Source organism: Rana temporaria, chromosome 11, assembly GCF_905171775.1.
Source record: "Rana temporaria chromosome 11, aRanTem1.1, whole genome shotgun sequence".
NCBI classification, from domain to species: domain Eukaryota; kingdom Metazoa; phylum Chordata; class Amphibia; order Anura; family Ranidae; genus Rana; species Rana temporaria.
The window spans coordinates 69,071,304-69,086,510 of NC_053499.1; the positions used below are offsets into that span (position 1 = coordinate 69,071,304).

Consider the following 15,207-nt stretch of genomic DNA (forward strand, 5'->3'; position numbering starts at 1 on the left):
TATACAATAATCAAGCATATAATGGATATAGGAACTTTATCTACTCACCAAAACAGGGTTGAGTCAAGGTAACAGGAGTTGTAATGGCCCTGGATACCTTTCTTCTTTCCAATCATTACCTCTAAGCCTTCCTTTTCTGATCGTGGAGGAGTGTTCCCTTCAACTACTTCACTTAAGTATCCACCAAAAGCTTACAAGAAAACAAAATTACGATTTACTATTATTAATACTTTTAACAATTATGTCAATACATCAGTCATTAAGCCATCACCCCTGGTGACATTTCCCCAAGCTGATCCAATTAACCAAATAAAATTCCACAAGTGTCCTGCAATATTAGAAAGTATAGCTCAAAAGTTTTTTGTGTTTTTAAGCTTAAATAGAGGAGATATTAAGAAAAGAAAGCTGTAATAAAGAATCAAAGTTGCTCGAGCAATGACAAAGCCAGTAAAGCTCCTAATATGTTACTGGAAAAAGGTGTGGCTGCAATCTACAGGGACAAAACTATTTCCAATCCGCTTATGTCCCTTACAAAGGCACGAGGACACCTTCTAGGTTTTCTAAATTATACTGGGTACAGGTATATTTTATACAGCAATTTTAGAAACAAGTCATAGTGTTGAGGTAGAGTTCTTCCAGTTGGTTCTCTTGAAAGATGTTACCTAATGAGTTACAGCGCTCAATCTGATTGGAGACCGGCTGAAGTGATGCGAACCTCGAGTCTGGCCTGCAGCTCTTCAGTTTCACAAAAAGTGCTTTTTTAGGGGCACAGGTAAAATATCTTGTCCCCTTAAAAGTGCCGTCAGTGCATCCTGCGCATTCGTCTTCCTAAGAGGTGACCAAAAGAAAAGAGGAAAAACAGTTACATTGTTCCTTAAGACAGAGGAGGTGATTTCATAAAACAGCAGAAGAGTAATGAGCACACAGAGATGATGTCAGCAGTAATCAATCAGGTTTAAACTGTACAGAAATGTCAAATTCTTATTGGTCATGCAGCGAAAACCTATGTATTTTCTTTGCGTGGGTCTCTCTTAAAATAAATCTTTTTATTTATTTTTTTATTTTTTAGATTCATTCTTACCTAGGTGGATGCTGCATCTGTCCCCCCCACCCCGCGCCTCTGCACTGAAAATCGTGTGATCGAACATCGCTGATCGCTCGGTTTCCAGAGCTCCGTGAGCAAAGAGCTGCAGTCCGTCAGTCACAGCTCTCTGCTCATCTCCCTCCTCGCTCATTGGAGCGCTGAGCTGTGGAGGGTGTGGAGCGCCCGTCTCGGGCTCTCAGCTGATCGCTGAGGCCGTGTACACACGGTCGGACAAAACCGATGAGAATGGACCGAGGTTCAATTTCATCAGTCCAAACCGACCGCGTGTACGGCCCATCGGTCTGTTATTTTAAAACATGCTTCAAAACCGAACCGATGGACCGCTGCCTGATCGGTCCAAACCGATGGTTAGTACAGAAAGCATCGGTTCAAAACCCGCGCATGCTCAGAATCAAGTCGACGCATGCTTGGAAGCATTGAACTTCGTTTTATTCAGCACGTCGTGTGTTTGACGTCACCGCGTTCTGACCCGATCGGTTTTTGGAACGATGGTGTGTACGCACATCAGACCATCAGGCCACTTCAGCGGTGAACCGATGGAAATGGCCCGTCGGACCATTCTCATCGGTTTGGAACGACCGTGTGTACAAGGCCTCAGATGGGTGTCAGTTCAGGCACTTGGCGGATCCAGACTTTCATTGTCGGGATGACGCAGTGCCTGGACGAATATCTGTGATGTCAGCAGAGAGCGGACTTCAGAAAATGGGTCACAGGAGTGCAAAACAAACTGCACTCCTGTGACCCATAGGAGGAGTATAGCCAAACAAGCTCAGGCTGGACTTCTCCTTTAAACCTTTTATCCTTTATGATGACTAAAGAGGAGCTGGGCCTGTTCTGAACCCAGTTCACAATAGACATGTGCAATTTGTTTAGTTACAAATTAGTTTTCGGACAAAATTTTGCATATTCGTTCATTCGGAAGCATCTGAATAAATGAAAGACTCTTTTGTCGAATGCCTCCGAAAACACATTTTCAGAAAGAACGAAAACCCCAAAGACCAAAAACCCCAAATAATAAAAATCCGAAAGAACGAAAAAATATTCAACCTACGAGTTTAACAAATCGATTAAATTTGGATAATTTAGTTTTTTGTATTTTCTATTATAATTAAATTATTAAAGTGGATGTAAACCCGAAATGTTTTATTTAATTTCTTTGATTTCACAATGTACAGTATAAGATTTCCTATCATCTGTGCCCAGTCTTGCCACACAGAGTTAATCCAGCTCTGAGCAATCCTCTTTTATTGTTCAGTGAAATAAAACGGACTTACAGAGAAAAACCTTAGTCCGTTCTGCCCCCTTGCTGTGAGTGACAGGATATTTACATATCTCCTGCACTAGCCTATAGACAGGCATTATTTTTTTAATTCCCACCCCCACTCCGTTTCTGAAGTCATGTGGTTACTTTTCTGGATTTTGACTGGATGTTAGTGATCATAGCAGACTGGGAGATGGAGATGGGACTGGGAGATGGGCGGGGAGTCTACTGACATCACGACTCCACCCACCGAGCTCCAGACAACAGATCCACCCACAGAATCTGCCGTTTTTCAGTTCTTATAACAGACAGAGGGGAGACATTTGACAGGTAAGGATACATGCAGGAGGCATCTATATCCTTATAGATCAGTACTATGGCTGTAGTTTAGAAAGGGTTTACATCCACTTTAACTATTATTATAGTTTATTATTATTATTATTGATTATAACAATTAAATTATAGGTATTGGAATTTCCTCAAATTTAGCTAAAGTAACTGTTAGTGAATGTAACAAATACGAATGCATCCGAAGTTACGAATTATCCGAAGTAACGTATGCCGCATTCAAACAAGTAGAACAGAACTAAAAAGAATGCATCCGAAGTTTTGAATAATCCGAACTAACAAATGTCGATCATAACGAATGATCCGATAAATGAAAAAAAAATTAAAATAAACACATTTTTCGGTAGTGCACATATATAGTTCACAACTCATTGGAAACCGTCACATGATCACCTTCAAGCAGGTTCTGTTGAACTGGGTTGTACTGAGTTCAGAATGAACCTAGCTTATACCCAATGATGAGCTTGTAAACAAAGTAGTTAACTGTAAAGTGGAACTACACTGAATCTGAGCACCATAAAGCATCTAAATTAAAATGCCTTTTAATACATTATAATATTCAAAGTAAACTCATGCATCTGTCTGTGTCTTTTTGCTAAGAAATCACTTTAACCCCCCCCCCCCCCCAGCATTTCTGGCTGTGGCCATCTTGAGTAAGGGCAGATAATTCAAGTAGCATTTATTTCCTAGAATCTATCTGCCCCTTAGCTCAGACATGCAAGCAGGAGGGTGTACTTAGCTGAGAAAATGCCTCCTCTCCTCCCCAAAAATTCCCCAAAAGTTGGGACGTTGTGTAAAAATCTACATTAAACAGAATGCAAGCATTTGAAAATCTCCTAAACCATGGAGCAACTGTAGCCTCTGGTGTGTTACAGACACTACATGGTTGGCAACCTTGGTGATTAGTGTGTGCCCAGGCACACCTGGCACCCCCCCTGCACACGCCTATGCTTTAAATATATCATCATCTATAATACATATGATTCAGAGAATCTAGAGCAGCCTTTTCCAACCAGGTTTCTTTAGGGGTGTCTTGGCAAAATGTCTAAAAATGTATAAAATTGTATACAAGCCAGCAGATGGATCAAGCCTGCCTTTTAGTTACACAAAGCCGCAGGTTTTCATTATGCACCAATATGACTTTCTAGACACCGGCATCCCAACAACCAAGGACATCATCAGTTAGTAAGGAGGATGTCTGATCTCTCCACGGCATCTTTGTTTGACCCTCCTCTGCCCCTCTCCCTCAGCACTGGGGTGACATTCGCTGACTGATGGAGAGAAATTGAGAAGAGAAACATTGGAATACTAGTCAGTACCAGTGTGCAAAAGGGTATTTGCTTTGGAAGAATAATTCACTTCTACATTATGCATTTTATAAAACTATTAGAATAGGTTGTTTACATTTTAGAATGGGGTGCCTTAAGACCGTCCATAATTTTAAAGGGTGCCTTGAGATTGTCTATCATTTTAAAGGGTGCCCATCGAAAGATAACAGTGGCTTAAGGCATGGACTTACTGACTATAAGGTATGTCCCTTGTGCTGATTTTTCTGGTTTCAATTTATTTTTATTTTTTAGCTACGCATAGGCTTTACTTGGGCTTTAAGGTGAAAGATACATTAAAGCAAACCTCCAGGTAACCAGCAAAATACACATAGTAGTTAAAATATATACTTACACATATCTCAAACTGTTCATAAGCCAAGTATAGCCAATCTTGTGATTTACAAACATTTTTCACACCGAACAGCCAGGTGACACACATGATACAGAGATACTAATAAAGAAATTCACTTTTTTGATTTGGCAATTCAGTTTTCTATGTTACTTCTCCACCTCCAGCCTCTCCATAGAACAGTAAATCAGCATCTATAGCCATGTCAAGTAAGTAGTTGCTGATAAGGGAGGCAGTAAGTCAAAGGATGACCTAACAGACTTGAAGAGGTGTGTGCATTACAAGAATAGCCCCTTAGGCAGGTAAAACAGTGAACATATGCCTTTATCATCAATATACTTAGGTGTTTGCTGCTTTTCCAGGACAGAATGATGCCCAAGTTACACTTAGGCCGCATACACACGATCGGTTAGACCGATGAGAACTGTCTGATGGACCGTTTTCATCGTTCCAAACCGATCGTGTGTCGGTTATTTATCCATCGGTTTAAAAAAAGCCAACTTGTTTTAAATTTAACCGATGGATTCCTAACCGATAGAAAAAAAAACAATCGTTTGTAGGCACGTCCATCGGTTAAAAATCCACGCATGTTTAGAATCAAGTCGACGCATGCTTGGAAGCATTGAACTTCGTTTTTTTCAGCACGTCGTCGTGTTTTACGTCACCGCGTTCTGACACGATCAGTTTTTTAACCGATGGTGTGTAGGCACGACTGACCATCAGTCAGCTTCATCGGTTAACCAATGAAAACGGTCCATCAGACCGTTTTCATCGGATGGACCGATCGTGTGTACAGGGCTTTAGAGCTGATCATATGACTAAAAGACTAGGCATTTGGTCAAAACGAACCATAAGCCTAAGTTCACACAATGAATCGCATATAAATCACCTAGGAATTGTACAGGAATCACACCAATAATTCCTGTACAATGTCCAACGTACACATTCCTGGAATGAGCTCTCAAAAATAATGGGTGCTGCAGTGGCCACCAGCTGGATACTGGGGCATGCACGACACTGGGTAAATATTTGCCAGCACACCATGGATCTTCTAATACACTATATTTTAAAAAGTATTGGGACGCCTGCCTTTACACACACATGAACTTTAACGGTGTCCCAGTCTTAGTCCTTAGGGTTCAATATTGAGTTGGCCCACCCAACTCAAAGCAAGGTACATAAAGACATGAAGGAGCAAGTTTGGGGTGGAGGAACTTGACTGGTCTTCACAGTCTTAAACTCAACCCTTGAGAACACCTTTGGGATGAACACTCCTAAACCTTGTGGACAGCCTTCCAGGAAAAGTTGAATTTGTTAAAGCCGCAAAGGGTGGACCAACTCAATATTGAACCCTATGAACTAAGACGCCATTAAAGTTCATGTGTGTGCACAAATTGAAGAAAGATCACAATACAAAATAATGCAAAGTTTCTGAGCCATGCAGGCCCGCATGTGACGATCATCACATGCCTGATGAAAGGGCCCATGCGTGGCTCCAAAATTTTGCAAATTTTTGTAATGTGCTCTTTCTTCAATTTGTACTTATTTGAAAATCCGTTTTGTGCTGGCAAATATTTACACAGGTACAACACATTCCTATACAATTCACATGCGATTCAATGCGGTGCAATGTAAGCATGTTCATTTGGGCTTAATTCGCACCGCATCAAAGCGCACTGCAACATGGTCGTTTTGAACCATGCGATCCAGTGCAGGCAAATGCGCTGCATTTGTGGTGTTGTTAGGATTGCACTGACACCCGCTGCAGATTGCAAGTTTGAATGTGGTGTGGGAAACGCACAAATTACAGGTTTGCCACACAACATTCTAGTGTGAACCGAGGCCAAATAAACAAACAGATTTGCACCAATTCATAAATAACGGTATCTAAAATACAAATATTAATAAATACTGCTGACATTTATAAGCAAAGAAATTATAACATACTGCTACAAATAAAAAATATACAAAATGTTAAATGGTATACACAATGTTTTGCAGCTTAAAAAACAGAAATATCATCCAGATACTATTAAAACCTTATGCTGGCCATACACGGGGTCGAATTTCGAAAGAACTTTCTTTTGAAAATCAGAAAATGTGTGCGTTTTGTGATCCAATGGTGCCACCATTTATTTCGAAATTCGACTGACCAAACCTTCAATTTCACTTCATGTTTCTACAGAAAATAATTTTCGTGTCTGGAAATCTTCTTTTGTTTCCGGGAATTTTCTTTTTTTGCACATGTGCATTTCTTTTTTGATTACATTTCTCGCACAATTCTGCCATCATTGATAAGAAAATCGTTTGTTTTTTCAAAAAATATAAAACATGGTAGATTATTAAAATTCGATGGCCGCACGAGAATCGGCTGTTGCTGCAGCCCACTAATGGTGCGAAATCTGAACTAAAATTCTTAGATAAGATTTTCGAAAGAAAGTTCTTTCGAAATTCGACCCGTGTATGGCAAGCATAATGCTGGCCATACACTATACAAAAAAATTGTCCGCAAACGATAGTGCCATCATGTAATGACCGATAAATCGTTCAGTTAGACATAGGGAAACACATTAGCCTTTCAATTTATTGTTCGTTCGGCAGAAAATTTACAAAATTGTTCTTCGTTTTTTTTGTCTCAAAAACGTCCCAATGATTATCGAATTTGTGCCCAATAACTGTTCGAAAAACGAACAAACTGTCTAAACGAATTTCGGGCAATTTTATGTATAGTGTATGGCCAGCATAAGTCTCATTCATGTAGGTGTTTTTAATCCTTTTAAACAAAATTTGTTTTCTTGTTTTATGGCAGTATACCTCTGCACTTTGTATCCTTTATTTCACAGCACTGACTGCATCTTGGTCTCTGCATGTAGCAACAAATGTCCTTTCAGGAATGTGAAAATCAGAACTGATACCTGCTTCAATTACAGAGATTCACTGCCCCTTGCCATAAGGAATGTTAAAGGGGTTTTCCAGCCTTTTTTTAAGTTTATTAAAAGTCAGCAGCTACAAAAAGTGTAGCTGCTGGCTTTTAATAAACAGACACTTACCTGAACCACGACTCCAGCGACGCGCCGGCCGGGGCTCTGCTCCTCGCCCCCCCTCCCTGGCCGGCGTCTTCATTCCTAGTGTGGGCATCCGGCAGTGACAGCTTTCGGCTTCACGGCCGGGCACCCACTGCGCATGCGCGAGCAGCGCGGCGCCGTCCGATTGGACAGGCGCTCGCCTACAGGGAGGGGCTGTGAAAAGGCGATTAAGCTAATCGCCTTTCCAGCCCCTCGGCGGAAGGAGGAAGTGGGACAGGAAGTCCCCTTCTCCTGAAGCCCCCACTCCCCCCCCCCAAAAAATTACATGCCAAATGTGGCATGTAAGGGGGCGAGGAGTGGGTTAAGCGGAAGTTCCATTTTTAGGTGGAACTCTGCTTTAAGTAAAGAAATACTTAAATTGCACACCTTTCCAAACATCCCCATGAATCTTAAAATCACCTGCGAGTCAGTCATGCAATTAGGAGAAATCACTGGTTATCATATGTGATATTACATACATTGTTACACAGTTGCATAGTTAGTTACATAATTGTTTCTAATTACCAGCTCCAGTCCTGCCAGCAATTCATTTACTCCTACAGGTTGACCAATCCAACGGATCACCCCATAGAAAGGTGGGTTTTCCTTAACCTCAGCAAGGGATCCCACCTCAAGGCCATGCAAATTAGAGATGTGGGGCAGTTCTGGCAGGCTGTCTTGCAGGGAAGAATGGTTCATCTCTCCAATGACTGACTGTACAGACAATGAGAGAGGGGTGTGTCCCATAGTGCCATTGGTACTAGACATCTTGGAAAGGCTGAAGGGGAGAGAATGAAATCGATTCTCCCCAGGTGAACAGCTGCTTGCTGTAGGCTGCAAAGGGGGCGAACAATGTCCATATGATGATGGGGAAGTCTCTGTCAGAGATTTTGCTGAATCTTCAACAACTAGAAGAAATCACAAAGATACGAGTCATTAACAAGATGGTCAAGAAAGGGAGAGTATCGCCTCTATTAAACTGGCTATAAAAATAGATCAGATGTGCCAGCATCCCGGTTAATAGTTGTTGGTTTGGACTTTCAAGGCACTGATAGGAAACCTTGTTTTCCCATCAGTGCCTTGAAAGTCCCAACCAATAATCCTGACCTATGACTATTTCCAACTGGCCACAAGCAGCCATTTGCATTTACTCACTGGGTCTCACTTTCTTCATTAACAAGATGGTATACTATACCTAAGATTGGTAAATTTTTATAAATGCTTTGTAGCAAAAACATGTAATGTCCTAACCAGGTTTGTCCCTTCCCTAGTTGATAGCATACAGCTTTCATGAAAGACATATCATCCTAGTATTAACCCTATGCACTCACTGCATTTACCTGTACCTCAGATTAAAGTGTATATACAACCACAACTTTTTTTTCTTTTAGTTTTGGATAGAGTACTGGTCAAGTACTAGTCAAGTTTTTATTACTCGGTCTCCTTCATCCTATTTTTTCCTGGTGACCTTTTTTTACCAGAACATAATTTGATGAGAAATCAAGATCTTACAGTTGTCACCAAAACAGAATTTGAGGGAAAATCTTCTAATGGGGACAGCTATGCTGGTGACAGCTGTCTAAAAGGTGACTTTGTAGAGGTTTCCTCTCACTTTCTGTTACATCTCTGGCACAAGAATTTAAAGAATATCTCCCCAATATAGCACAGACAGAAAAAGACTAAAAACGTAGTACACATGGGCCAAATGTGAAATTGCACTGAACTTGCACCTGAAAGTGCAGTTGCTGTAGATCCGAGGGGGACAAGCAAGGGGGAAAAAAACAGCATTTTAGCTTGCACATGATTGGATAATAAAATCAACAGAGCTTCCCCTCATTTCATTCTACCCCTCAGATTTTTCAGTCACTGCACTTCCAAGTGCACTTTCAGTGCAATTTCAAGAGCAGTTTGCACTTGTAGTGCAAAGTGGATTTGCCTTTCATAAATAACCCCCTATAGCACTTAAAGCGGAGGTTCACCCAAAAATCCACTTTGACATTAGCTGTAGCATACTGCTAACATCTGCAGTATGCTGTTTTTTTTTTTTTTTTTACTTGTACTCATCGTTATATGAGCCCTTGTTTTCCGGCTCCGAGCGGGGAATCCTGCGGGGAATGGGCGTTTCTAAGCGAAGAGGAGTTGATTGACGGCTGCTAAGGTGCGTCTTGGCCTCTGTTTAATCTTCAACTGCCATGATGCTGCACATGTGATCAGTTATGACACCAGCCATTCGATGGTTTGACAGTTTGGTTGAGAGCACAACCAATGTGACAGTTAGCATTCCCGGCATGCCAGGAATGTAACTGCTTTTTCAAACTGTTAAATTGATGGGTTTACTTCCGCTTTAAGGATGCTGGAAAGTTCATTTTGAGGGTGAACCTCCGCTTTAAGCTAGAACATGAGCAGGGTGATACCTGCTATTCAGAGTTAGACTAGTGGCAGTACAGTTTGTCACTTTCATAAAGAAACCATATACCTCTAGACAAGCTAACACAAAGTTTCACGGGAAAATATAAAGTCTGCCTATAATAAAATAAAAGAACATGAAATAAGAACATGTTTTATTAGTGTTAATAATGTATTTATTACAAAATCAATTCACATTTTAAGTTTGGACAAGGTTGAGTTTCCTAGAAAACTAAAAGAACCAATTTGTTCATGTGTGAGCACAAACATTTTCTTTTTTTGGTTTACACTGTTTACTCGTCAACTGCAAAATTAAAGAAAAAAAAAAAAAAAGGTACCTACAGTTATGATGCCCACTGACAGAGTTTCTGGGACCAAATAGGACAATGATTAACCATGCATTAGGTCATACAGGGGTCCTGCAGTAAAACCAGATAACAAGAGCTGAGATGTGACCATCTAGAAACTCATCTGGCTCAAAACCTGTTGGAGTGGATCATTATTTGTATAGTACCTTACAACTGTCTGTTCATCAGATTAAAGATTGGCCTGTGGTTACACAATACTAGACAGTAGGATCACCAATAGGAAGGTGTACAGACTGCCAAACCAAATCTGCAGAATGACCCGGCAATAAAACGGTCAGCTCAGAAGATCACATGATATTGTTCTAGTCGGCTGCAGGAAAATGATGCTTAGATCCCTTTCACACTAAGGCGCGTTTCATGTGCTTTCACGCTAAAAAAGCACCTGAAATTCTCACGAAACCCTATTTCCATTTAAATCAATGAATGCTTTCACACTGGGGCAATGTGCTGACAGGGTGGTGAAAAAACGCACCCCTCTCCATTGAAATAAATGGAAAGCTCTTCAAAAGCACCTGAAAAGCTCTTCAAGTGCGCTCGGTGTTTTACTGGCAGTTTAGAAGCACCTCAGTGTGAAAGAGGCTTTATGGCAACGGACGTTGAGAGCATACCAATCACTAAACATCAGGCTAGGCGCTGCCAGGAGAGTCTGGATACAACAGAGCAATACCACCTTACTGTGTATTTGATTGCTAAAAGTTGCCACAGCAGGATAAGAAATGAAGCGTCTCCAAAGAAAGCCAGCACCTGAAGCGCAGGAGAGAGAATGTGCAACACCTTGTGACCAGTAGGCTTGTGCAGTAGAACAATAGCAGTGAGCACCTATCAATACAGGACTCCAGTGTGGAAGCGTTCTACACATCACTGTGACAGATGTGGGGTTGGGGGGTGGACAGAGCACTGCAACATGATCTATGGGCAGCACATAATTGTCAGTATGTCACAGACCAAATATGTTAGGTCATGATGTTTGTGGGATTGTCACAATAGCGGATGCTGATGACAAATCCTGGAGCTAGAGTCAGTTAGCTAGATTCAGGTAGAGTTAGGTCGGCTTATCAGTAGATACGCCGTCCTAACTCAGAAGCTGCGCCGACCTATGTTTAAGTGTATTCTCAAACAGAGATACGCTTAAACATATCTAAGATACGACGGCTTGCGCCGTCCTATCTTAGGTTGCAATATTTAGGATGGCCGCTAGGTGGCGCTTCGATTGCGGTCGGCGTAGAATATGTAAATCAGTAGATACACCTATTCACGAACGTACGCCCGGCGCAGTACATTTACGCCGTTTACGTAACGCTTTATCAAGCCTAATAGTTGGAATAGTAATGTTAAAGTATGGCCGCCGTTCCCGCTTCGAAATTCAAAATTTTTACGTCGTTTGCGTAAGTCGTCCGTGAATAGGGATTTACGTAGTTTACGTCCACGTTGAAATCAATAGGCCCGTGCGGCGGACTTAGCCGCAATGCACACTGGGAATTGTAGGCGCCCGGCGCATGCGCAGTTAAAAAAAAACGTCAATCACGTCGGGTCAAGCCTCATTATCATAAAACACGCCCCCTCAGACAAATTTAAATTAGGTGCCCTTACGCCCGCCCGCTTTAGGCTACGCCGCCGCAACTTAGCAGGCGAGTACTTTGAGAATCAAGTACTTGCCTCGATAACTTACGGCGGCGTAGCCTAAACACGCTAAGCTACGCCGCCTTAAAGTTAAGGCAATCTTTCTGAATCTAGCCAAGTGTCTCTTATTGTTTATTTTTTAGTCTCTTATTGTTAACATAGCAGAGGGATACAGATCCACAAAATACATCTTAAAAAATAAAGGGGGGACCCTGTCAGGTAGGCTGTATGGCACCTCAAAAACCTAATGTCTGCAACATCCTAAGAAACAACTAAAAGTCCTTATATTAAAGAGACGCCCTTATACCTTCACAGCGGCTGCTTTCTTGCATACCAGAACTTCCTCCTCGTAGTGATCTTTCTCTAGCTGTGAAGACAAAGACACCATTCATACACACAGTTATATGTTAGCAAAGGCACTGTTACAAAGTTATTTCTGCTATAAGACAATGCAACCCGAAAAGAAGACAAATCTTTTAATTTTAGAATAACTTGCTGGTCTATGAAAAACTGCCACCATTCTTTTTATCTATACAAATCTATATTAATTAACATGTATATCTTGCAGGGAGAAAAAAATAATTCTCGCAATAGGTGCCAAAGTACAACGTTTACTGCAGGATATTGATCACCGGCAGTTCCATTCAGAGATCCAATGAGTTCTCTGGATCTGTGGCCCTGCTTCTTCCATGAATGTAGAGGGTGGATTGGCTATATCAAAGATTGCTTTTTCCTGACAGACTCCATGGCAGCCTACGTGTGGGTTAACCCCGCCTCTCATACCTCATAGGACCCTACTCCCATAAAGCTTTGCTTCCTGGCCATGGACAGTGTTCCTTTTTTGTCCTCCTCCTAGGACCTATATATTTATATGTTAAAGTTCAGTCCTGGTGATATTTATGGGAGAGTATGTGTACTGAAGTCCAACAAGTCCCAGCTATTAGCAGGGTGGAGTGTGCGGTACAAATTGATTCCTGGTGGAGCTTATTATCCAGCCATTGGCTGGCAAGCAACTTTGGTCATTCATCCTGGCTATTAGCAGGAGGCCCTTTTTTCCCTACAAACGATGCCCAGGTGATGTATCTTTGCTCCCTATCCCAGGCTGGACCGGATGGATTGGTAATGTATTGTCTTTCTTTTGCTACACATGGCAGCTGTTTATGTGTGTTTGTGTGTCTGCGCCGTTTAGCCTTACCGTTTTGGTTAATGGCTTCTGGAACGCATGCTGCGTTCCACTCCTTCCTCCTTCAGCTTCCTTGTGGTTGTGTGCGCGCGCACGCGAGTCTCCGGCTCGCGCATGCGCGCCTATTTGCCGGTTCGCGCATGCGCACATGGCATTCAGGGTCACGCCGCACACAGCGCAGGCGCGTGGCGTGTGCGTGGGGCGCGGTGACATCATCAAGGGCGGCAATTTTAAAAAGCTGTCAGTGACAGCTGATTTTGGGGAAACTCCTAGATGCTCCTTGGATTTCCAGGCACAGGTCTTGACTGGACAAGGTAAGGTGCCCTGTGGCACTCTGTCCTGTGTACTGTCAGTTTCCTCTGCTGTTGTATTGCCTATGCCTTACTCTTATGGTTATCTTAATGGTTATTGCAGTGTATTCCTCACCACTATGGATGTATCACCGCCCCCCGGTGGCCAACCCTTACGCCGCAGGTAGGATGGAAATTTTCTTTCCTCTGCCTGTCTGTTTGGGGTTTTTTTATCATGTTTTTTTTTTCCTGATTTCTTTTTTCACCATCAGCCCTTCTAGGTCTGATCATCAGCCCTCAGTCCACGAAGACATTGATATCACTAGATCACATCGCCATCATTCCAGGTCAAGCTCTAAGCGACCAAAGAGCAGGTCACCCTCCAAACATCATGGGGAAAAATATAGATCCACTTCTGACCGCCATTCCCACCGTCATTCCAGCAATTCCGGAAGAAGATCTTGCTGGGGGTGCAAGGCCCAGGTCCCGGAAGGGAAATCTCTTTGTGATCCCTGCTATTCTCGTGCTGCAAGAGAAAGGGTGGATAGTGACCAACAAGTTGAAGCTCTGGTCAGGAAGGTGGTCCAGGAGTCCCTGAATAAACCTGATCCCACTGGTGACATTCTCTCACCTGTAGTCCCAGCTCCAGTCCTTCTACAGGATGACTCTGAGGTTCCGGGCCCATCTCAGCGCAATCGTTCCTCAAGTATGTCCTCCTTTAGTGAGGTGGAGAGTGTTGTCAATTCCACAGGATTTGACTTTTCTCTAGTCCCAAATCTGGTAAGGGCAGTCAAAGTCGCTTTAAAATGGGAAGACCCGGTGGAATCTCCTAACAAACAGAGAAAATATTTTAAACACCTCAAGAAGGAGCGTCCTAGCTTTCCCCTTTTGGGTGAACTCAGTGAAATGATTACTGATGAGTGGACCACCACTGAAAGGAAAAATTCTTTAATCTCCAAAGTATCAAAGATGTACCCGTTTAAACGAGAAGAAGTGAAACACCTGGAGTCTGCTCCCTTGGTAGACGCCGCTCTAATGAGACTGGTTAAACATGTTACCCTTCCTTTGGAAGACACAGTTTCTTTTAAGGATGCTCTGGATAGGAAAATTGATACAGATTTAAAACGCATATATATCACAGCAGGTATGGCGTGTAAACCAGCACTGGCCCTTGCAGCCCTCTCCAAGGCAATGGAGACTTGGACGGATGAAGTAGATTCTACTCTGTCAAACATGCCTGGTCTTCTGGTCAGAGACCTACCAGTTCACGAACTAAGAATGGCTGCTGCCTTCCTGGGTGAGGCCTCCCTTGACATTATCCGCCTAGTGGCGCGGGTCATGCTCTCATCTGTTACAGCTAAACGCGCCCTATGGCTCCGTCCTTGGGTAGCCGACCCAGCCTCTAAACAGGCATGGTGCCGTATTCCCTTTCAAGGGTCTTCCCTGTTCGGGAACAAACTTGACAGCGCTATCTCCCGTGCCACAGGGGGTAAATCGGGGTTCCTTCCCCAGGACCGTCGTCCCTTCAACCAAAGGAAATTTTTTCCTAGGCAAGACCAAGATCGTGCTAGAGAGGCTCGTCGATACAAGCCGGGAAGAGAGTTCAGGAAAAATTGGAGAAGAAACCAACCTTCGGGTCAAAAACCCACAAAAGGGGCAACTTCGGGTAACCGTGACACCCCTAAGTCCTTTTGATATTGGGATCGCTCAGACGCAGCGGGTTGGAGCTCGGCTTCTGCAATTCCGGCACGTTTGGGCAGCCTCAATAAAAGACTTTTGGACAGTCAAGACAGTATCCCTAGGTCACACCTGTGGTCCTTTGTCAACCCTCCTATACTTCAGTTTGTCCCCACAACTCTGCCTCACTCAGAAGAAAAGAGAAAT

General features: G+C 42.7%; 1 protein-coding gene across 2 annotated transcripts in view; it reads right to left on the reverse strand.

Moving 5' to 3' along the window:
* Positions 1 to 15,207, reverse strand: part of CYLD (CYLD lysine 63 deubiquitinase) — a 133,070-nt gene that overhangs the window by 39,649 nt on the left and 78,214 nt on the right. For both annotated transcript variants that reach the window (XM_040328703.1, XM_040328702.1), the window contains 4 exons: positions 12,158 to 12,217; positions 7,982 to 8,364; positions 663 to 828; positions 49 to 190 (listed from right to left, as the gene is read on the reverse strand). In XM_040328703.1, the coding sequence (XP_040184637.1) occupies positions 49 to 190; positions 663 to 828; positions 7,982 to 8,364; positions 12,158 to 12,217 (751 nt within the window). The remainder of the gene's footprint in view (positions 1 to 48; positions 191 to 662; positions 829 to 7,981; positions 8,365 to 12,157; positions 12,218 to 15,207) is intronic.